Genomic DNA, 24,229 nt, shown 5'->3' with positions numbered 1-24,229 from the left:
TTGAAACGATGAGTTGCATAATAATTTGGAAGAGTAGATTTTGAGTTTTACTATATTTATTTTTGAAAAAAATATTGTTATCACTGAGACATTTTTTCAACCACATTTAATTGATCCTCTACCAGTTAAAGACTTGAAAATTATGCTGACCCTCATTTGAGTTGACAGTTTAGAAAATCAGAGACAAATGTCATTTGCATAATAATTTGGAACACGGTGTAAGTATGTTCAGTAACTCTCTGTTGAGTTTCAGAAATATTGATTGTGGTATTAAAGCACATCTGCGGATCCGGAAGTAGAGCTGTGACGCCACCACTTAACAAACGTATTGACTTATCATGGTTGGCAAGGGAACAGTTTAGAATTGTTGTCTCTATATCACTTCCTGTCAGTGTCCAATAAAAAGTGAAACTGTAAACATCACAAAAGTGGCAAAACTTAAGAAAGATGGTACAATCTTCAGAAAAATCCTAAATATAATTGTGTTAACTATGTTTTTGCAAAAATGTTGTCTACTGTGTCATATAAACATAGACAGCTCAGTTCTAATCAGTGAATCTGTTAAGGGTGTTTCCAGTTTGTTCTTATTAATCAGATGCACCTTTAATATGGGGCTTACATTACTTGCTTAAAAAGATTCTCCTGGCTACTCAAAATCACCATCCAGGGTGCCAATCTGAAGATGGGACGGCAAAACAGCGATGAGGCAAAGCTGGCCTCTAATAAACACACAGTGGGGTTCTTGCCCGAAAGGACACGAGGTGAACGAAAGGCCTCAAACTCTGACGCTCAGACTATCGAGCAAACGTACAGTGCACATCAAAAACAAAGGTCAAAGCCACATATGTGAGACACTGACAGGCACAAACACAATAACTCTAATCCTAATACAGGAAAAATGCAATTAGATAATTTTCTTACATTTCTGACAAATGGTTTAATGCTCAATGTAGTTGTTTTTTAATTCACTCATTCATTCTTTCTTTCTTTCTTTCTTTCTTTCTTTCTTTCTTTCTTTCTTTCTAAATCTTTCTTTTCTTTTTTCTTTTTCTTTCTTTCTTTTATCTTCCTTTTTTCTTTCTTTCTTTCTTTCTTTCTTCCTTTTTAAATCTTTCTTTTCTTTTTTCTTTTTCTTTCTTTCTTTTATCTTCCTTTTTTCTTTCTTTCTTTCTTTTCTTTCTTTCTTTCTTTTATCTTTACTTTCTTTCTCTCTTTCTTTTCTTTCTTTCTTTCTCTCTTTGTTCTTCTTTCTTTTATCTTTTCTTTCTCTCTTTCTTTTATCTATTTCTTTCTTTGTTCTTCTTTCTTTCTTTCGTCTTTCTTTTGTTCTTTCTTCTTTTCTTTCTTTCTTTCCTTTCTTTCTTTCTTTCTTTTTTCTTCTTCTTTCTTTCTTTTATCTTTCTTTCTTTCTTTAATCTTTCTTTCTTTTGTCTTTCTTTCTTTCTTTCTTTAATCCTTCTTTCTTTTTTCTTCTTTCTTTCTTCTTTCTTTTAACTTTCTTTTTTCTTTTCTTTCTTTCTTTCTTTCTTTCTTTCATTCTTTCTTTCATGGAAAATAATCTGCTTCTCCTATTTCAACCTACAGTCTACATTTCAAAGATGAATCAATGAAATAACATGAAAGATTTTTGTAATCCTTGTTTCATTTTCTATTTTAAAACTGATGTAAAGAAAAAAAAAAAACATTTCAACAATAATTATATCATAATTGAACACAGAGCTAAACTGTTGCATCATTTTATGGCTCAAGAGCAGACATACCCCCACACTATATTGCCTTCCTCTCATTGTTCATTTCTGTGTCTCATTGTACGCACAGTCTTGCATCAGTTCTGCTGCAGTGGAGCCAGTGCAAATTAATTTTGTTGTTTGTCTCCTCCTGCTGATGTTGATTAGTGATGAGGAAGCCGAGTGGATTTAATCTAATGCCGAGCACACATCATATCAAATGCATTACTTTGCCTTTATGCTTTGATAAACTGTAATTCAATCTGTCGCCGCTTCTGCCATCAGTGAGTTTCTATAACAGAACGCTTGCTCACGGAAAACAATCACTCACTTCCTAATAATAAACACCGGCGCAATTACAGTAAGGTTATCAGCAGTAATTGTCGACACACGTCATTTAGGGTTGACACTCATCTCTCCGAAATGATCCCTCCTATGAACAGGTTATGAAATTACCTGGTTAACCCCTCCCACCACCAGGAGGCGATCTTTAATAACAATGGAGGAAGCCGAGCATCGTGGGAAGGTCATCGGAGCCAACCTCTCCCACTTCTTTTTCTCCGGGTGAAAGGCTTCCACTGTGTCCAGCGCCGACGGTTCATGACCTGAAAATATTGGAACATCCAAAGTCACAGGTATTACTGTAGCAAAGAGAACTGCACTTTAATGGGAAGAAGGTGTATATTTATAAACAACCTTCCTTCACCTAAAGCTGCCTTAAAGCAATAGGCCAACGTTTTTTACATACTGAGATATGTTCTTACTTTAGCTTAGACGAGTTCTTTAGTACCTGTCGGGTCTTCACACGAGCCTTCTTTCTTGTAAACACAGCACAGACAACGTTAGCATTTAGCCTCTCCTCCTCTCCACTAGCTCCAAACAAGGTGAAGATAGAAGCTACCAAGCTCTTCCACGTTTTCCTTATTTAAATATGGTTACGTGAAGTGTTACACTACAAAGTATAATTATACAAAATTAAACAATGTGGATTTTCTAAGCTGATAAAAGGGGGAACTATATTGTCAGGCGTAATAATACCAGCAGTAGTTTGAAATTTGTGCTGTAATATCTTCACTGTAGTGTGCGGACGCCGAACTACTCCTGGTATTATTACGCCTTACAATATAGTTCCCCCTTTTATCCCCCCCTTCTATCTTGACCTCGTTTGGAGCTATAGAGGAGAGGGGGAGAGGCTAAATGCTAACGCCGTCTGTCCTGTGTTTACGTGACTGAAGGCACGAGTGAAGACCAGACAGGTACAAAAGAACTCGTCTAAGCTAAAGTAAGAACGGTGGCCTATTCCTTTAAGCAATGTCTTTTTTATTTTTTTCATCAGTAGGTTGAGGAATGAACCCTGCTCTACTCCACCACCCCCCTCCCCTCCCCTCACTCTCCTGCACACTGTTTAGACCACACGCTGCTCTGATTGAATTCAATGAGATATGGAAATCTCATTAATCTTGTGTGAAACACACATTTATTAGCATAAATAAGATATGTAGCAAAGTAAATATTTTGAGACTTACAATTATTTGCTTAACTGCAACTTACATGAAGGTCTCTTTTTTTGGCATCTAGAACATAATATTTCCATTTAGAACCAAGTTTACAAAACAGAACCTTTTTTTCCCGCAACCCTTGAACGCCTCATCCTCTGGTGCTGCTTTGCTATGTGATCATAAGGAGGAAAAAGACCTGACAGCTCCTGTGGATATATATATCCTGTAGATATTGGATCAATAAACAAATGGACATTTCACGAGGATTTTAGCTGCATCAGAGCAGGTCGGTCAGATGTTTGTCATTTCACTATCGTTTTGTAAACTTCTGCCATAATGCTAAACTGTTAGCCGCTAACTGTTGCGTCTTCTGCTTCAAACATTTGCGATCTCTTGTTCACGTGTTTGTGTTTACATGGTGCGGGGGCATGTGGGGGTGAGGCGTGTGTTGGGAGGCTGAACCCTGCTCTTCGCACCCGCTGCTGTTCCTGTTGTTTGGATGTATTTTTTTGACATTGCTCCAAAGGTTTGCGAGAAAGCCATTTTGAATCTCGATATGATTTGGAACTGAACTAAACTGTGTAGACTTCTTGTATCGTCGTAGAGGAGCAGGTATATTAGGTGGGTGTAGTCTAGTCGTTGGCTATAAGGATAAATCTTTTGTAGAGACTGAAGGCCGGTGCATACGGCAATATCCTCAGGCCCGGTTCTACAAATGAAATATTTGCACCCTCAGTTTTAGTGGCATCACAAGCACTTTATCTGATTTTTTTCTAGCAATGGAACAAATTTAGTTTTGTCCTCCTTTAGTATATTGTAAACTCAGACATATTAATTTAGTGGCCTCCTCTTTCATTGTTTGTAATGAAAAAAATAAGTTATAGGGCCTTTAATAATGAATAAACTTTAAATAAAGCTATGAAGCTGAAATTATGATCAAAACAACTTTGACAGATCGAGACGCACTTACTTTTCTAGGAGATAAATATTGAAAGAAACGGTTCATAATCCACTGAAAATGGTTCTGCGACCTTCTTTTGGGTCAAATATTTGGCGTGTTTTCTGTGGTACCAGCCACACACTGCAGCACATCACTCACCCAGGCCTCCTGCTACGATCATCCGTCCACGCAGATAAGCAGCGACAAAATCAGCTCTCTTTGTTTTCATGGCCACTGTCTCCTCTGACTTCAGCCACACGCCTAAAGAGACAAAAGTAAGCAGCTTTAGTGTGCTGATATAACTGGAACTCGCTTTCTGGAAATATATAAGGAGTGAAAGCCTTGTAAAGTGCTTTGTGACAATGTTGTCGTAAGTAATAATAATAATGCCTACACTTGTATTGCGCTTTACAAGCCTGTATTACTAAAAAAGCAAATCACTCCTTTTCCTGCAGTAAACACAATAAACTAAACTAAATACCAAAGGCAGTCATTTTATTACACCCTCTGTAAACAACAAAATATCCTGTCTCCATTGAGTCCTGAGTATAAAACCCTCTGACCCTGCAGTTCAGTTCTCACTATTGCAAAGGTTCCTGAATGCGTTTAAAGCAGCACTAAGCAACTTGTTTACCTGAATAACCACAATTGCAACTTTGCTGTCACCGGGTAGTCACCAATACACACTAAGAAGCTAACAGGCTAACGGGCAAAGCTAAGTGCAGGCTTGCGCCCACTTAAACAGCCAAGTTTGAGTGAAAAAAATTAGCCCCATTGTGTAATTAGATGTACAATATCCCCCTCTCACTTTGTCTTTTCTGTCAGCGTAGTATTTACTGTCACGGGCAATTAATGAAAAACGCAACATGCTACGGGGCATGAGTTACTTACTGCTTTAAATGCATAGTGTGAATCAAACATCCATGGTAAAATCACCATTGCAGTAACATATATATATATATATATATATATTTTTTTTTTAAATCCACAAAAATGTATCAACCCCAACTTTCTTTAAGGATTTCATTCTCCACCACAAGTCAGACATGATATCTATGAATTCTTACACAAGAATATTGACCATCTTTGCGTACTTTTAGAAATGAATGTGAATGCTGCATGCTTGTGTGTTGTAGTACAACAACCCTCCATATTTGCAGGGATCGGTGCTAGCCAGCCGAGATAGAAATGATGCTCAAACAAATGGCCTGCTGAAATATACTCAGCTGGTATCGATCGTACACAACACTGCAGCTTTCTCTCCTCCGTGTGAAATATGAGAAGAACCGAACCAGCAGTCCTATTTTGAACTTCACAAAACTCCAAACTCCACAATAACCCGGGCTCCATTCATCACGCGGCCACATCTGTCACCTCCAGTGTGTTTCGCGCATCAGTCTAGACTCCACGGCGTACTCTATCAAACTGGGAAAATGTGTGCCGCTCAAATCACAACACACAGGTTTCGCCGCTGTCAGGGCTGTCGTGTCGGAAGATGTCTACCGCCACACAACGGCGAGGCCTGATGTATTGCGAGGTGAGTGTCGTCGGTGACAGAGCGCGTGCAGCAGCTGAAATGAGACCCGGTTGGGAACAGGTCTCGCATGTGATGAGCCGCAGTGGCTTCCCCCCTGCGCCATCCAGAGATCAGGGAAGGCTTAAAATGACCTGCGGCTGAGGAAAGGATTAAGATAACGCTTTTGCTTATCTTCACAAAGCTGTTTTTCTTTCTCTTTTTATTTGCTGTTGATGTTGCTCTCCTGCCCACTCATCGACCCAGTGTCCAATCAACAAGTCATTTCCAACTTGTCTGCTCTCATTCATCAACTCCACTTTTTCATTTTGGCGTAAAATCCAGCCATGAAGGTAAAAGTTTCAGAGGTTTACCACTTTTTCCTTGTTGTTCCAATAGTCATCTATACTTGGTTGCGGTGGACAATTCACTTTCTCTAGAAAAGCTTTGCGATTAAACATAAAATACAAATAGCTGGCTAATTTCAGTGTTTGTTAAAGGGACTATATGGAGTTCAAAAATGTTAAAGGGGTGGTATTATGCAAAATCGACTTTTTCAAGCTTTATATCATGTTATTATGTCATTCCCTCATTAAATAAACATGCCTGAAGTGTTGCCTTGGCACATTCACGTATTTTTGAGTAATCTGTAAAAACTCTGATGGCGGCCATCTTAGGGATAGCTTTGCCTTAGTCCTCCTAGGAACGCCTCCACCTCCTGGAGACGCCTCCGAGCTTTAGTCACCAGCCGAGTAACCAACCACTGCTCCTCAGCAGAACCCCCTCCCCACTGATGCCACAGACAGCGTGTGGAGGGGGCGTGTCGGAAACGGTCAAGAGGTTCTTAAAGAGACAGAGGCCTATTTCAAGACATTCACTACAGCCATTTTGAGAGAGCAATTTTATACTAGGCAGTTATTTAAATTTACTGCATTTACAGACCAACAGAAGGTTTCGTCATCATTGTAGTGTGCTATAGACTGGTGCTATGTGCTTGTAAAAAACATAATACCCCCTCTTTAAAACTAAGTATTTTCCTCCCACGACATGTTCCAGCCATGTCCTATTGTGTAGAATGAGCTCAGACGTGTTCACCACAACTGCCTCTAAAATCCTGCACTGTCGCTCTAAAAGTTGTTAATTCGGGTCCAAAGTGCCGCATTGTAAGAGCTTAAAGGGGCTAGATGCAAGTTACTCACTACTGCCATCTCAGGGCATATGTGTAACTGCACCTTCTATATTAAGCTCGTGCATGACGGCACTTCAGACCCGAAGTAACAACCTTTTGAGTGATAGTGCAGGATTTTAGAGGCAGTTAGGGGAACAGGTCTGGGCTCATTCTAGATATTAGGACATGGCTGTAACATGTAGGGGGAGGAAAGTACATAATTTTACCATTTTTAAACTCCATATAGTCCCTTTTATATAGAAGCTGCGGTTACACATATGACCTGAGGTGGCAGTAACGAGTATATAATGGGCAACTTGCATCTAGCCCCTTTAAAGCCTTCGTGGAGAAAGGCGACTCAAAATAAAACCCACCAGTACAGATGATAACTTGAAAACCCCTTTACAACGACCGAGGGCCGAAGCCGATGATTATTAGCCCAAAGTAAAGAACAACACTGGAAAAATGACCATCTTAAATGAGATAAATGATTTAAAATTGCTTGAATTAAAGTTCTTCTATGTTGAATTTGAGTCGGTTTGAACTAATCCAAGATACAAATGCTAGCACCAATGGAACAAGAATAAAAAACACTTGAAATCAGACAAATAATTGTTTTTCACTTGAAATGACACAAAATTATCTGAATTAAGAGAATAACTATTACTAGAGGTTTTATCTCGTCTAAGACCAGACCAAATCTACTCAAACCTTAGATTTTATCTGTGAATTCAAGAAGATTTATGTCATTTCTTCATTAAAACGATTACTCTTTTTCCAGTGCACTTCTTTCACATGCCAGTGTTGTACATAATATATGACCTAATTGGGTGTATTGACAGTATTTCTACCTTTTTTTTCTCCCACTTAACTCTAATAATGTTAAAAGTACTCTTTGATGTGTGTAATAATGTTTCTCAAAATCATCTCGAGGCCAGAGGTGCTGTGCTGGAGGGCCGGATATGGCCCCCGGGCCTGACATTGCCTACCCCTGATCTACAACAACTGTTTTCTTTGCTGAACAGGTTTTTATTGCACCGTGTATATTTCAAGAGACTCACTGTTGTGTCCAAAGCTAAACAATTATAACAATAAAGAATCAACACCCATTTGGCTTCTGGCATCATGCTGTTGCTATGCTGTGATGTCACCTGCACGACCATAGTTATATCCAGTGAAACACACTACTTAACAGGTAACCAAGATGGGCATAAAACACACAGAAAAGCATAAGTCAGCCCCACTGTATAGGAGACCCCTGGAGGATTGGACTGGATGGACTGGGGCTGCAAAAGGCAACCCACTGCTGCTTTAATCTTCATAAAAAAAATGGCAGAGAACGGGGGCACACGCTTTGTCTCTGTCTTTGTCAGCACAAACGATACTTGTGGAGGAGGGATAGGCTCCAGCGAGCACCCCTCCAGGTCCCAGAGTATGGACCTGTTCGCTCAGCTTTACGGGCCATTGTTTGTTTTCCTATCACTTCTTTGCATGCGCTTTTTCTTCTGTGCGTTTCAATTTAAACCGTGAACATTCAAAGTAGTGTTCGTCAGCATAAACAAAACAATCTCTTCTTTAAAAGTGAAAAAAAAAACAAGAAAAAGAAACGACCAATGAAAGGTGTCATTGTGTTGACTGTACTAAATGGACATCAATAGCTCTATGACGCTGTAAGACATAAAAACGTTTTAGGAAATATTACTCTCATACCTTTTAAGCTGCAACCACAACAAAGCATCTGTTACTTTGTTACTTACAACTGTGCAAGGGAAGGCAAGGCATAATATGTTTGGTCCTAAATTGGTCCTCTCTTTTTTTCTGCAATGTAAAGGCTTGTTAGTTGTATTCGAAACTCTTTCCGAACTTTCCAAAACACATTTCTAAGGGTGAGTTCCAGGCGACTGGTAACTGGTAAAATTCCCACTTCCCACAGTTTGGAAAAACTCCTTGGAACGCCACTCGAACTGGTAATTACAACTTGGAAATCTGGAAACCTGCAACAAGTTCGTATACGAGATGAAGACAGTAATGGCTTCATCATTGCGTACTCATTGCGTTTCGTACAAGGGTCTGGACCTTCACAATTGAGCTCCGTAATCAGGTGGGAGGGGTGAACTCCTTTGAAACGATTGGATCCTATTTTCGCTAGCGTTTGGTTGTGACGTATGTAATGCACCCGAGCATGAAGCAAGCTATCATAACTCTTGGGGGCATTCCTTGCATTCTAATTTCTGGATATTTGGGAGCCGAGCCAGGACGGAGAGCTTCCATTTCTTTTGTATCCACTGCCTTTGCCAAACTACAACCAGCAAATGCGGCGCAAATGCTTGTCACCTACGACACCCGCCTCCCCCGCTCGCAACGGTAGGTTGAAATTCAACCGATGTAACGCGGCCACTGAGATCAGACCCAGACAAACATGTACGGAAATTGTAATTGATCTGAGTTTACGGATGGCCCGCACACTTTTTGAACTCAAATGCACCCTCAGTTTGTTCCGGAGCCGGTGCTGATGTTTCATATAGCCGTTAGCATTAGCCATCAAACACCGCAAATTATGAACGATCCAGATGTTTTCAGCTGTTGTCGACCCATCAACCAAATTTAGGTCAAAGCCTGGTTAGAAATCAATGTGTTAATTAATGTACAGACCTTTGGAGATTTTACTTTAGCGTCTAAAAGTGTCCTCTCGGCTAAATGCTAGCTCAAATTCAGTTAAAGGAATAGGCCACCGTTTTTACATACTGAGATATGCTCCTGCCTCACTTTAGCCGAGTTAATATATCCCCGTCTGGTCTTTGTCCGTACGCTCTGCCAGGCAAACGGAGCACATACGCAGCCTCTCCCACATGTCACATAGCTCCAAAAAAGCTCACGATAGAAGCTACCAAGCACTTCCACGTGTTCCCTATTTAAATAAAGTTACGTGAAGTGTTTTCATGCGAAGTATATTTACACAGAAATGTAGCATGTCGATTGTATAAGCACATAAAAAGGGGGACTATATTGTGAGGCGTAATGATACGAGGAGCACAGCGTCCACGCAGTAACTCCTAAAGACTTCCCCCGCTCACTTCCGTCAATAACCTTTAGGAGTTACTACGCGGACGTTTTGCTCCTCGTATCATTACGCCTCACAATATAGTCCCCCTTTTTATCTGCTTATAAAATCGACACGTTACATTTCTGTGTAAATATACTTCGCATGAAAACACTTCACGTAACTTTATTTAAATAGGGAACACGTGGAAGAGCTTGGTAGCTTCTATCGTGAGCTTTTTTGGAGCTATGTGACATGTGGGAGAGGCTGCGTATGTGCTCCGTTTGCCTGGCAGAGCGCACGGACAAAGACCAGACGGGGATATATTAACTCGGCTAAAGTGAGGTAAGAGCATATCTCAGTATGTAAAAACGGTGGCCTATTCCTTTAAGTTTCTGCTTTTTGTGGGTCTGGATACACATGCAGTGGCCACGAAACACCATCTTATAACATGGCAATGATAAATAAACCACAGAAATTATATAAACGCCAGCGGAAGGACAAAACATATCTCACTATGCGTTTTGTATTGCTAACAGGCTCAGATAGCTAAAGGCATTTCTACGGGGATGAGATTACAAGCAGTGTTGCCATAGTTATCTTGACTGATTTCTGGTTACTCATTTACAACGTAGCTTACTTTACTACTGATAACTTGATTTTAAAAGTTGGATTGCAAGATACTTTGTTAGTTACATTTAGCTGCTGCCAACAACACTACTACTGTGTAAAGAAGAATCCTCCAGAGCATTTAAAGTGCATTTAACAGGTCAGACTATGTATTTCACTGGAACGTAGTTAAGAAAGATAACAAAGCCTGGTGTTTGGCAGGGGGTAAAATGTAAAAAATGCTAAATCTCTTTCTTTCTCCTGCAGAAGTTTTTTTTCCCTTATCACTTTTGGCTTGTTCTTTGCGCCTTGTTTATCTCAAGGAAGCAACAGTGAGGATCGTGACAAAGGATGAGCGATAACTTCATTAGAGAGAGGGGAACACGCAGAGATCCACCCCGAGAAAAAGCACCCCGTAACATCTTGTTCTTTATCTCCCTTCTGTGACACCGTGTTTCGTTTCAACCAAATTCTCCTCAATCCATTCATTCTGCTACTATGTATTCATCTTTGTTTTCTCCTCCATTCTCTCGCCCTTCTGTTGTATTCCCCTGGCTGTTCCTCCAACTCTGTCTTACTTATTTATTGTTTTGGTCTTAAATAATAGGCAGAGGCAGAGAAGAGGAGCACAACAAACAAGAGGTGGGGGGAGAGAGGAAGGGAAGGTGATAAGTAGCCAGATTGTGAGCGCCGGCTGCGTGTTGCATCAATGCGTAATGGAGGGCTGCGTGTTTACCTTAACACACAAGAAAACAGAGTCGAGATCACAGCTGGCCTCGTCTCTTCAGGGAAATCCGTCCTGTCACATGTATTACAGCGGTATAACAGCCATCTGAGGCGTAAAGGCACAGTGCATGGACGCAGCTATTGGTTCTTTTGTGTCCACAGGTTCTGGACCTTGTGAATAGGCTGAAATATAATGGCATTGTTTTCCTGTTTTGCCATTGAGATTCAATTTGCAATGTATATTTCTAAAGGAGGATTCAGATCAGACTAGTGCACGTTTTAAAAACACAGCCAGGAACGTCGGCAACATGTCAGAAAAGACCGAGCACATTTTCCAGTCGGCTTTACCTAAATCTAAAAGATTCCTGACAGGAGCCTACAGCCTATAGGCCAGTGTAACGCCTCTTTTTTCACTTTCTTTTTCATCTCATTTTTGTCACTTTCTTGCTGCTTTTGTTACTTTTATTGTTGTGCTTTTGTCGATATTTTTTGTGGCTTTTTATTGTGTTTTTTGTCACATTCTTGTTGCTTTTTTGTGGCTTTTTATGGGTCACTTTATGTTGCACTTTCATCCTCATTTTCTTCTAATTTTTGTCGCTTTTTTCCAAGAAGCTTTTAGATTTGGGTAAAGCCAAACTGGAGAAAATGTGTTTGGTTCAAGTGGGGGTAGAGTTAAACAAATAGATGAATCTGATATAGTTCAGTGTTTAAACTACTAGGGTGATGGATTTTATACTAGGAAGAAGGAAGAAGAAAAAGAAGGAAGAAGAGGACGAAGAAGGAATCAAAAGGAAGAAGGAAGAAGAAGGAAGAAGGAGAAGAAGGAACTGGAATGAAGAAGAAGGAGGAAGTAGAATGAAGGAAGAAAAAGGAAGTAGAAGGAAGAAGGAGAAGAAGTAAGAAGAAGGACGAAGAAGGAAGAAGAAGGAAGTAGAAGGAAGAAGGAAGAAGAAGGAGAAGAAGGAAGAAGGAAGTAGAAGGAAGAAGAAGGAAGAAGGAGAATAAGGAAGTAGAATGAAGAAGAAGGAGGAGGAAGTAGAATGAAGGAAGAAAAAGGAAGTAGAAGGAAGAAGGAGAAGAAGGAAGAAGAAGGAAGTGATCATGTGATAATTGCATCAACTTAAAGGCCCTATACCTAATGTTTTGGATAGATTAGCGATGTCAAGATTTACCAGTTTTACTATTACCACAATTACAAAAGGACATGGTAGGTTATATCATAAAGTAGCAAAGTTTATTACATCCAATGTATTCCAATGTAAATGCAAAAGACTCTTTTTTTGCATGTTTACTAGTTCAAAAAAGACAAAAACAAAAACATCTCAGTTGTTGCCTTTCATTAGCTCTCACAATAATCGTGACAAATTTGAAATCGTGACATTCCTCGGTGTTAGCTGTGGCCCTCACTCATCCCTAACTTTCCTAACATTTGTAGCATCCCGATTCTTCACAGGAAAGAGTTTATAAGCACATTTCAGAAACTTGCAGGGTCACTTTCAGGGTCACTTTCACAGAAATGCCAAAAAACTAGTTCAAAAAATCGATACGAATGCTTTATAATTAGAAGCAAAATGTCTTGAGTTCACAATACACTGCAGAAGGACAAAACCAATTTCGTTCCATTACAACAAAAAAGTCAGGTATAGTGTTTTTTGATGCAGAGGAAAAGCCTGAAGTCAGTCTTAATGGTGTCCAGGGTTTATTACCTGAGTGACATTGTGAGACTCATGAATGTTGCATGCTGTGTTCCAGGAGGAGAAACTGTGCAGAGCTAGTTATACTTTCCACCGATTCAATGAGGTCTACAGTGTATTGTGCAGCGCAAATTAAGAGGGCGCATTTCCTTTGAGAGCATGATGCTGCTCAGTGCAAGGCTTAGGATTTAACAAACTTTTGGAATACAGACTCTAATCCTTTTCCTGCTCCAAATTATTACACATGCAGCATGGGTACCAGCCACTTACAGTTTCAAAGCAATTTTTAAAGTCTCTTAATTGATGGTGCAAACTGTTCTGAAGGTGTGGTGGTCAGAGGTAGGCTTTCCACAATAAGCTGTAATACTATAATTTTCACTGAAGTAAACTGAGTAAAAAATGTGTTTCCACTTGTGTGTTATTCAAAATGTGGTTAGTCACATTTAGAAAAAAAAAGGGTATTGCCATTGTTATAGTTACAGTTTTGACAGCATTAAAGGGATATTTCAGGATTTTTGACATAGGCCCTCATTGCTGATTTTTGGAGATATCTTTTTTTTTTGTAATTCATGCAGTTCTAATATTTGAATAGTTTCGTAGCGCAAGGCTTGTGCTGGGCTAGCGCATTTCTATGGTATCAGCTAGCCTGCATTAAAAACAGTCTGACACACTCCACAGTGCATCTGAGGCAAATCACTTATAACACCGGACTAACCATATAAATGTTTGTGTCGAATATAACTGACCTTTTATCACATGAATGATCGCATTTTGAGGGACTATTTTCTAGCAGATCACTCCGCCGCCGCGTAGCTTATACAACCACGAAGCTGATGCTGCTCAAATATAAGTTATTTTAAATGCAAAATGGTTAAAATTACTCTATCGACACAGACATTTATATCATTAGTCTGGTGTTATAAGTGATTTGCCTCAGGTGCACTGTGTGTCAGACTGTTTTTAATGCAGGCTAGCTGAAATCGTAGAAATGCGCTAGCTTTGCACTAGCCTAGCGCCACGAAACTCTTCAAATATAAGAACTGCTTGAATTATTTAACAAAATATCTCCAGAAATCAGCAACACTCTGGATAACTAGGAAATGAGGCCCAATGTAAAAAAAAATCCTGAAATATCCCTTTAAATGGTCCTCAATAATATTGTTTATCAAGATAATATATCGAACTTCGAATTTTGTTGTTCTGACAGGCCTAGTCAGAGGTTGGTGCAGATTGCTTCAGTCAGTCTACCCCAGGGCAGCTGTGGGCATATAAGCAACTTCCCACCAGGGTGAACATGACTACAGTGTGAGGCACTATTGCTTTGTAATACACACAATTAAAATGTGTTGATAAAGAAGTATCAGAAATTCAGCAGTCATTTAGGACGTTTTACAGGATATATTGATAATTGTTTTCCTCTTTCATGTCTCTCCTTTCTTCACAAAATACAGTATTCTGAATGGTCTAAATTAATTTGAAAACACTTCAAGCCCAATCCTCAGAGTCTCAGTTGCTATAAAAAGGATTCTCTCATTTAAGTACTCATGCCAAGATTTTCTTTGGTCCGAGAGAAAAGAAAGACGCTTGTTACTGCGGAGGGAAGCGGATAATGAGACAGAGAGAGTGTGGATTGAGCGAAGGGCTGACAATGGAATGAGAGAGATAGTCTTTGTAGTGTGTGCGGGTAATTCCACCCAGCCCCTCTGTGAAGCCGCTCTGTGATTAAAACTATCAAAAGAACACGGATTCCTCTTTTGTCTGAGGCTCTTGCCGCGGTCACGTGACAGAGAGTACGCCCACTCGGAGAAATATTGTAAGCCAAACTTATCTCATTAGCTAAACTCAGACAATACGTACGAGAACCTTGGTGGTGCACAGGTATTGAAGTATTCATGACATGTCAAACCTCTTGCGTAGCACTTTTGAGGAGCGAGATTGGATAGAAATGTGTCTTTGATTCAAATTTGATCACCTTGTGCATAATCACGTTGGCATAGAAACGAGATCTGTTCCGTTTCTTGTCAAATACTTTTGCCCCTGCAGAAGCTTGGGCAGCCGGGCCAGCTCGAGCCCACGCAGACCTATAATCAATTTAGTAATCCTGTTTCATCCAAATATTTCATTGTTTAAGTCCGCCCACATAAAGCGTGTGAGTTGGAACAGGGCCTAATGGGTTGCTGTTGATGTAATGATATAGTAGTGCTGCTAATGGTGTTAGTCACAGTTGTACTTTGGCACTACTTGAATAATGACTTGAGTGATTTCAGTAATTGAGGGCAAATGATTACTCCTTACAGCTAACGCTTTCTTAATTGTTCATAGTAAAACAGTACTTTTCTACACTAGTCGTCAAGAAGTGTTTCATTTTGGAACATCTTATTTTCAAGAACTATTTCTATGATATTTCCCCTCCTGTAAACGGCACCTTAACGTGGTGGAGGGGTCTGAGCACCCGAATGATCCTGGGAGCTCTCTTGTCGGGGGCTTCGTGCCCCTGGTAGGGTCTCCCATGACAAACAGGTCCTAGGTGACGGGTCAGACAAACAGCGGTTCAGAAGCCCCCTATGAGAGACCAACAGGCCCGGTTAATCGTGAGGCCATCCTCCCGTGGACCCACCACCTGCAGGAGGAGCCATAAGGGGCTGGTGCAATGTGATTTAGGCAGCTCCAACAGCTGCCCCCATGACCCAGAAACGGACAAGTGGAAGAAAATGGATAGATGGATGGGTGGATGGATTTCTATGATATTTCTATTGTAATTACATTAGTTTTTCCTGCATTAACTCAGTATTTCATCCATCTATTTTCTTCCACTTTATCCTGGGCCGGGTCTATATCCTCCAGGATCCTGAGGTGACACCAGGCTCAGAGACATAGACCCTCCACTCATTGACTGCAAACCGCCCCAGTGCAGGCTGAAAGTCCTGATTTGATGAAGCCAACAGACCAACATCATCTATAAACAGCAAAGATGAGATCCTGAGGGTCCCAAACCAGACACCCTCTGGCCCCTGGCGGCGCCTAGAAATTCTGTCCATAAAGGTAATGAACAGATCCGGTGACAAAGGGCTGGGAACAGGTCTGACTTACTGCCGGCACAGCGAACCAAGCTCCTGCTGCGGTCATACAGAGACCCTTTCGCAGAGGGACATGGACCCCATACTCCCAGAGAACCCCCCACAGGACACCACAAGGGACCCGGTCGAACGCTTTCGCCAGATCCACAAAGCACATGTGGACTTGAAGGGCAAACTCCTACGAACCCTCGAGCACCTGATGAAGGGCATAGAGCTGGTCCAGTGTGCATCGACCGGGAGGCATTCCGAGGTTCAACTATTCTCAGTCGTGCTACTTAACTTCTGAAGCAGCTTTTTATGTGACGGCAACACATTCTGGCAAGATGAGGGAAGAATCTTGCTCAAGGACATGACTGTATGCAATGCCCACAGAGGGGATCAAACCAGACAACCTTATTATTGTCTCCACTGAATTAATGTCTTCTCTGACTGAGCTACTGCCACAGCATCAAGCCACACTATCTACATTTGTGTTGTGCTTGTTGTTTGTTAGGCCATTTCTTGCATCTTAGAAAGAAACAAATCAAAAAAGATTTAAAAAAAAAAAAAAAAGATGTGAGAGCACGACGCAAGTGTCCAACCCCAGAGGACGGCGGCTCAGCCTCCATCTCAGATTCTTCTAATTAACATGTGTCCTTGGTCTGTAAACACATTACAGCTGCCGTTACAGCTGAACTAAAAGAAAATATGTCTGACCACAGCACATCAACTAAAACGAGTAGGCGCAACTGGAACAACATGGACTGCTTGTTTGGTTTGTAAAAAGATGCAGTGGCAGATGGGGAGCACACAGCGTATAGAGGAAAGCTGTACAAGTTGTGTGCTTAAACGTGACCATCTTCATAGTGGTTCCTCCCGGTGATTTGTCATAAACTGAGCTTAAGCTAAAACTGAATTAATTATTATTATTATTATTATTATTATTATTAATTATTATTATTATTGACAATTAATAACGAACACCATGGAAGGGCTTATTAGCTTGAGCACTTGTCTGTATTATTTATTAATTTATTGACCCGTTAATGTGCAGATGGCATTAGACACTTGGCCATTCATTTTTAGTTTAGTTCCTCACAATGTACAACCTCATAAAATATTTCAGATTTTAAGTACCACAAGATGAAATAAGGACAAAGCCAGGTCTAACATATGCCTTAATTTGAGTAAATCATGTAAATCACCTCTAAACCAGAATAGGAATTTGATTGAGATTTTCTGCTACTTTGTACAAAGAAACACACACTGACAGAAGAATTCATTGTGATAGGATTCAATAACAAAACACAGATGGATGCAGAGATCCTAATCTATAGTACTTCATTCATTTTTAATTTTGCATAAGCAGTATGAAGTAACTCATGTCCCTAGAGGCCATAAGCGCCACTGAAGGTGTCGTAGCATGTTGCATTTTTTTACTCATTAATTGTCTGTGAGAGTAAATACTACGCTGACAGAAAAGACAAAGGGAGAGAGGGATATTGTACATCCAATTACACAATGGAGATAACTTTTTTCCACTGAAACTTGCTTGTAAATACTGTTTAAGTGGTGCTAGCCCGCAGTTAGCTTTACCCGTTAGCCTGTTAGCTTCTTCTTCGTGATTCCATTAGTGTGTATTGGTGGCTACGACCCGGTGGCAGCGAAGTTGCAATTGTGGTTTTCTGGCCAGAGACACCAGGGGGAGATGAAAAACCCCTCAATCATCCCATTAACACTTGTATTACCCTCAGAGGGACTACGAAAAGGATTTATTAAGGTAAACAACTTACTCATTACTGCTTTAAAATGGACACATTCATCATAATTAGACAGTATTACCATTTAAGTAATGTGTTTTTCCTCATTTAGCACATTTACGATAAAGTTACTTAAGTCTATTACAGTGTTATCAACTGTACACTAGAAATCACTTTGTATTAGAGCTTCTACATTTGTAACTTTTCGATGCCAGACTGTTTACTGCAGTCACTACAATTGAAGGATATCACCAAACCTGTCAAACTGATGGTAACAGATATGAGTGAAACTTTTCCCATTATATGTGTTGTCCACTGTCCAACACACAATGCTGCACAAGTCATGAGCTAACGGACGTCCTAATACTGGAGATATGGAATAGAACTGTAATAGAAAAGCATTCTATGTGTGTGTGACAACTGATTGCGCAAGCGTGTGGCAAGATATTGCTGGAGATGGATAATAAAGCAATCTGTCTCTGGATCTTGTAATTTAAAGCGCTGCTCGTTGGCTGGCCCTCCCTCCGCAGCTCATCTCCCATCTCATCTCCGCCAAATTAGATCCGAGGAATGGGTTTGCGCTCGCAGCACCCCCCTTTCGCCTCGAACCAGCGCCCCACCCCCGTACGCCGCACGCCCAACGCATCAGGCGACTGTGCATGCGTGTGTGCGGGTATGCGGGGCACCAGCGCCACGGCTCCGATAGGCAAACTTTCTCTCCATTACCATACATTAACATTATCGCCCTCATGTTCTGCTTTATTTGTCTTCCATCCAAGCGCGCCCAATGTGTGAATGCGTCGGGCCGGCTGTCGAAAATGACTTATCGATTTCTCTCCTCCCCATATCTCCTTCCGGTCCCTCCTCAATTTGTTCACCTGTTACTCGGGGGGTGCCTTTGGCGGAGAGAAAGGATAAGTCATTCTGTTGTGGAGCGAGGCGCGGGCTCCTGAACAGAATTAAGACAGGAATGAGGCTGTCTGAGCAGAAAGCCATTTTTCACAGTCAAGTCACTGGTACTTTCTGTCATACAAGGTTTTCTTCTCTTAAATGAAGAAGCATGCATTTATCGTGCAAACCGACAATGGAAAACAGAGGTCAGTTTTGGAATATAACTTTGTTTGATTCAATAGGTTGTGCTCAAAGAATTTGCTGTTGAAGATTCTGATAATGGGAATAATATAATTTTATTGGGAATTCAATCTTTTTGTAAGAAATATCCATTATTTGCTTGTCCTTCAGTGTATTCTAAAAGCAGACATTTGAGTGGAAAAAGCGGCATTTTTATCAATCATTAACTAGTTTGAGTTCACGTGATGGGTTCTGCTTTGCTCATGGAAAGAGGGGAAAAACATGCCTTTAAACTCATCCCCTTGAATCGTCGTGATACAAGAAATGCAGGACCACCAACTAAACTGATCATGCTTCTGTATTGATACACAAACAAAAAATCAGCCCACAAACTTGTTACTTTTCTGGCTCTGTCAAGTGTCAACACAAGATGAGCATTTTTTATATTTTTGCTGATAATTTTTCACAGTTTTTCTCTTGTTTTATAGATCATTGTGATTATTCTGGTTTTCTTTAACGAAAGCCAGTGTCTATTGAACTTTGGGGCAGTGATGACTGTTTTGTAAATGTGCTTTATAAATAAACGTGACCTTGGCCTTAAAGGGACTCCATGGAGTTTAAAAATGTTAAAATTAAGTATTTTCCACCCCCTACATGTTTCAACAATGTCCTAAGGTGTAGAATAAGCCCAGACCTGTTCACCACAACTGCCTTTAAAATCCTGCACTCAAAAAGGTGTTAATTCGGGTCTGAACTGCCGTCATGCACAAGCTTAATATAGAAGGTGCAGTTACATGTATGACCTGAGGTGGCAGTAGTGAGTATAAAATGGCTAACTTGCATCTAGCCCTTTTAAAGGTGCATTATGGAACTTTTTATGTGACAAACAAAACTTTTCATTTGTGCGTATTTGACCTTTTAGTGACCTCGCAGTTAGTAGTGTTAGCAGCCTTTACTTTCCATCACAGTGGCCTCTATGATGCTCCAGGATCAATTGTTTTGAGAGTTTCTGGTAGGTTATCACCCTCTCACCAGAAAACCCACAAAACAATTGGTCCTGGAGCATCATAGAGGCCACTGTGATGGAAAGTAAAGGTGCCATACTAACCATTCACACGGCCATGGGGTCACAAAAATGTCAATTATGCACAAATATCAAGTTTGTTTTTCACATAAAAAGTTCCACAATGCACCTTTAACACTGTCACTTGCCACCACTTTACACCATATAGAAAAGAGAATCATCTTAGTTCATCGCTACTGACAGACAAGACCGACAAGGCACTGCAAAAAGTAGCATTACTTGTTCTGAGAAGTTTCCGGCTCGAAACTATAGATTTTGTCTTTATTTGAGATTCATTTCTTTGCCAATAGGGGAGGAAAATTGCTCTTGCCCCATTGGCAGTTTTACTTTCTTATTTCAAGCGAGATTTACCTGAGAACCAGTGAGAAATGTCCTCAAACAAGCAAAGTAAACTTGGTCTGAGGGAAAAAGTCTATATGAGTTTAAGGCACAGGCCACTGTTTTTCCCATACTGAGATATGTTCTTGCCTTAGCTTAGACGAGTTGATGTGTAACTGTCTGGTTTTCGTGCATTCCATCCCAATCTCTTTATTGGTTATCTGTCTCTATATTGCTATTTTAATTTCAATCATGAGGTTTACTGTGTGGACTGAAAGGGAACTTGGGGAAAACACATCGACTTGGTTCACAGATTGCAAACTTGCCTGGACTTGAATCACGTCTCATGGCAGCCTGGCAGGAGCGCTAACAAACGAGTGTCATGTACCTTGGCTTGTGTTGAAAATGTTGACGTTCTTGGTGAATTTGGAGCTCTGGTGTCCTCCCCCCTGCCTCAGTCCTCCCAGCAGACAGAGCCGCCCCACGGGGTCCCATATGACTCCGGCGTAGGAGCGTTTACACGGCTGCGCGGGCAGTGTGCTCCAGCTGCGCGTCTCCGTGTCGTACACCTCCAAGTTCTTCACCGGCCTTTTGCACTGACGGCCGCCTGCGAAATCATGATGTAATGCGGTGTCACTCTCAAAATCTGAATTTCATCAACTGCTACGTTTAACGGATCGAGCCGACCTCCGTGACTTTAATTCCCAAACATCTAATGAGCTGCCCTTTGGTATATTTCTTCACTGCATGTACAATCTCCCTCTTTTTTTATCAGTTTCATCAAAGAGTTCGCAAAGCCACTCTTTCCCACTATTTCTATATTTGTTCCAATCAAGTATAACAGTATTTCCAATTACAGATCACAGTCTTTATGTTCTCTGGTTCTAGTTGGTTTATTGGCAAATTCCTTGTAGATATCACGCAGAGAGGAGGGGAAAGAGTGCTTGTTGTTATAAACTACCTAAAAAGAAAAAAGGTCACCCACTGGATTTAACTGTTCTGATCTGAGGTGGATGCAGTTGGTCAGGTCTAGGTTCATCAACAGTATGTGTCCAAAGAATCAGCTGAACCTGAACATCCTGAATGACCAGGTTATTCCATCAATGGATTTAGTCTTTCCAAGATGGCAAGATTCATCGGGCTCACGTTGTGAAAGAGTCGAGACATAGATCGGCCACCACGGTGTCCAGATCTTAATACCATTGAGAGTCTTTGGGATGTGCAATTGTATGTATAAATAAGCATTTCTGCCTATTCCTTTTTTGGTAGAATTTTTTGTTGTTGTCATTGTTACTGTTACTGGAAATTGTATAGATTTAAATGCATCAATCAACCAAAACAAACCACACACTCATTCATTCATGTGCTGGAAGAAGAACGTATTGAAACGATGCCACAGTGAATGTAATCAAAAGCTAAAGGTGATCCAACTAAATATCAAAGCGTGACACCTTTTTTGTTGTGACGACAGTTGTTTTGGTCAGAGTCAGGCTCAGATCTACTTTCATCAAATGTCTCCTGTTTGTCCTGTTAAATTTGACCAGTAATGAGTTGATAAATATTCTAAACAGCTGCTTGTGTGGGGTGTTAATCTCCTGCATGATCTGTATATTAAAAGTGCAACACCATGGACCAACACTGCACTAAAGCTATAGCAAAATTACTGAAGAAGTTGATGACTTTGTATTCATTTTGTCTAACTGGTTGGTGTGCTCGTACCTGCTACATAGAGCTTGTTTCCCAGCAGATTAGCGTTAGCGTCATAGCGCGGCGTCGGCATGGGAGGCAGCAGAGCCCACACATCTTTCCGAAGGTCGTACTGCTGCAAGATGCTACGAGGCAGCAGGTCTGCACCCATCCCCCCCACGGCCAGGGCACGGTTCTCTGCAAGCAAAAATGATTAAGTCAAGATTGTTTTGTTTTGTTTATCCAACAAAGAACAGCAATCGTTACTTCAATATACAGTGATAGTCATGAACTTAGAATGTGAAAGGCAGCTTATGTTCACTGTTATAGAGACGCAGTCAAGTCTGAGTTATACGCATTCAGTGAGGAGGCCTATTAGCAAACGCCTGTGTGAGGGAATTGAATGCAGAGGATAGGATTAAGGCTGAGAATCCCAGGATACCTCATGATTCAATATGTTACATAATGCATGATTTACAATGGCTGCATTAGTAATAAAGAGCCATTGTGATAAACTGTTCCTCAGCTTATACTGATGCGTTCACACTTGTCCATCCAAACTGTGCCGTGCTCAGGCTCGATTGCGGTGGGGTCGGTGTCCCCCGCTGACGTGCACTCACTGCTGCATGAACAAACCGAGCCGCGGTCTGATGCAGAGAGGGAGAAAAAAATAAGGCCATCGGCATGAAATAATGTGAGCCCCATTCGTGAGATGCAAACCTCTGTTGAGTTTTGGACTGAGCTGCACGGGGGGAACTGCGAGGGCAAAGGATAAGAGAGGCTTCATTCTCCGCCACAGCGTGTGCTCGTCATTCATTAGGAGGTAAGCGCTGCAGTGACACGGGTTTGGAACTGTGACAAATAAAGCAGCTCCCACGACAGATCTGAGCATATACATGAGCAGCAGTGACATCCTTTGCTCAACTGACCCCACCGGACCAAACTCTAGAAACAGGCCACGTTCATATGTCACCAGTGCAGTCACAACTTTTGAAGAAACCACTTTAGTTTGTAAAATCACTTAAACACTTTCATTTTAGGAAATAAAGTAATTCTTTCTTCAAGGGGACAGCACAGTGGAGGAACGTGCTGGTACAATTCCCAGGCTGGATTCAGTGTTAAATAAAGGTCAAATAAAAATAATAAAAGTACTGTAATATTTAAATTGATTTACAGTACACATGTCTATCGATTCTGGAGTCTGCACTATTGCTATTGACAGTTTCACCAAATACAGTTAAGTAAGTAGTATAAGTAAGTATAAGTTTACACACCCTGGTTGATATTTTTTTTCCCATTTCTCAAAGAATCTGAACAAAAACACTTTTTTTTTTCACTCATGGTCAGTGATGTTGTGAAGCCATTTATTGTGAAAAAAAAAATGTGCGAACTCATTTCAAATCACCATAATAAAATAAAACACCAAAATGACCCCGTTGAAAAGTTTACACACCCCAGTTCCTAATACCCTGTATTGTCTCCTTTAGCATCAATGACAGCTTGGAGTCTTTTGTGATAGTGGTGGAGAATGAATGAATTAATGGAATGAATGGTCTCAACTTATATAGCGCTTTTCCACCTACATTAGGCTCTCAAAGCGCTTTACAGCAAGGATCCACTCACCCGTTCATTCTCTCATTCACACACCAATGTACACAGACACTGGGAGCAATGTGGGTGAAGTGTCTTGCCCAAGGACACAACGACAGTGTGCACTTTCAGGAGGTGGGATTCGAACCCCTGACCTTCCGATCATGAGACGACCCGCTCTACCATCTGCGCCACAGTCGCCCCCCCGAGAAGGTTTGTTACATAATCTAATTGTAAAGCGGCCCGTTCTACTTTTTCACAATAAATGGCTTCACAACATCACTGACCATGAGTGAAAAAAGGTTTTAGTGTATTCTTTCACATTCTTTGAGAAATGTAAAAAAAACAAAACTGTAAATCGCAACATTATATAATAATAATAAATATATATATACAGATTCAACTGACTCTGTGCATAACTTCAAATCATAACAACGCCGCCCAAGAAGTGACTTCCTGTTTTGATCCAGCACACCACAATAAAAGCACCATCTTATCCATTGGTTCATTAGTTCATTAGTTCAACTTTCTTTCGGCCTCGCTATTAACATACAAAACACTTAAAATGTGTGTATTTAATTATATTCTTGTAATGTTGCAAGTACCTGCTGAACTAATCAATGAGACGAGCTGTGTGCTTTTATTTTGGTGTGCTGGATCAAAACAGAAAGTCCACTTCTTGGGGGCTGTTGTTATGATTTGAAGTTATGCACAGAGTCAATTGAAGCTGAGGATTTACTGCAGTGGC

The 24,229-nt window shown here is 40.8% G+C and overlaps 1 protein-coding gene across 1 annotated transcript in view; it reads right to left on the bottom strand.

Moving 5' to 3' along the window:
* The window catches only part of klhdc8a (kelch domain containing 8A), a 29,384-nt gene that overhangs the window by 2,144 nt on the left and 3,011 nt on the right, over positions 1-24,229 (bottom strand). Inside the window, exons 4-7 of the mRNA XM_079579328.1 lie at positions 21,925-22,089; positions 20,594-20,812; positions 4,326-4,427; positions 2,184-2,332 (exon numbers count right to left, since the gene is read on the bottom strand). Coding sequence (XP_079435454.1) covers positions 2,184-2,332; positions 4,326-4,427; positions 20,594-20,812; positions 21,925-22,089 — 635 coding nt within the window. The remainder of the gene's footprint in view (positions 1-2,183; positions 2,333-4,325; positions 4,428-20,593; positions 20,813-21,924; positions 22,090-24,229) is intronic.

The sequence above is a fragment of the Gobius niger genome, assembly GCF_951799975.1.
Source record: "Gobius niger genome assembly, chromosome: 20".
NCBI classification, from domain to species: Eukaryota; Metazoa; Chordata; class Actinopteri; order Gobiiformes; family Gobiidae; genus Gobius; species Gobius niger.
This window is presented reverse-complemented; position numbering and strand designations above follow the sequence as displayed.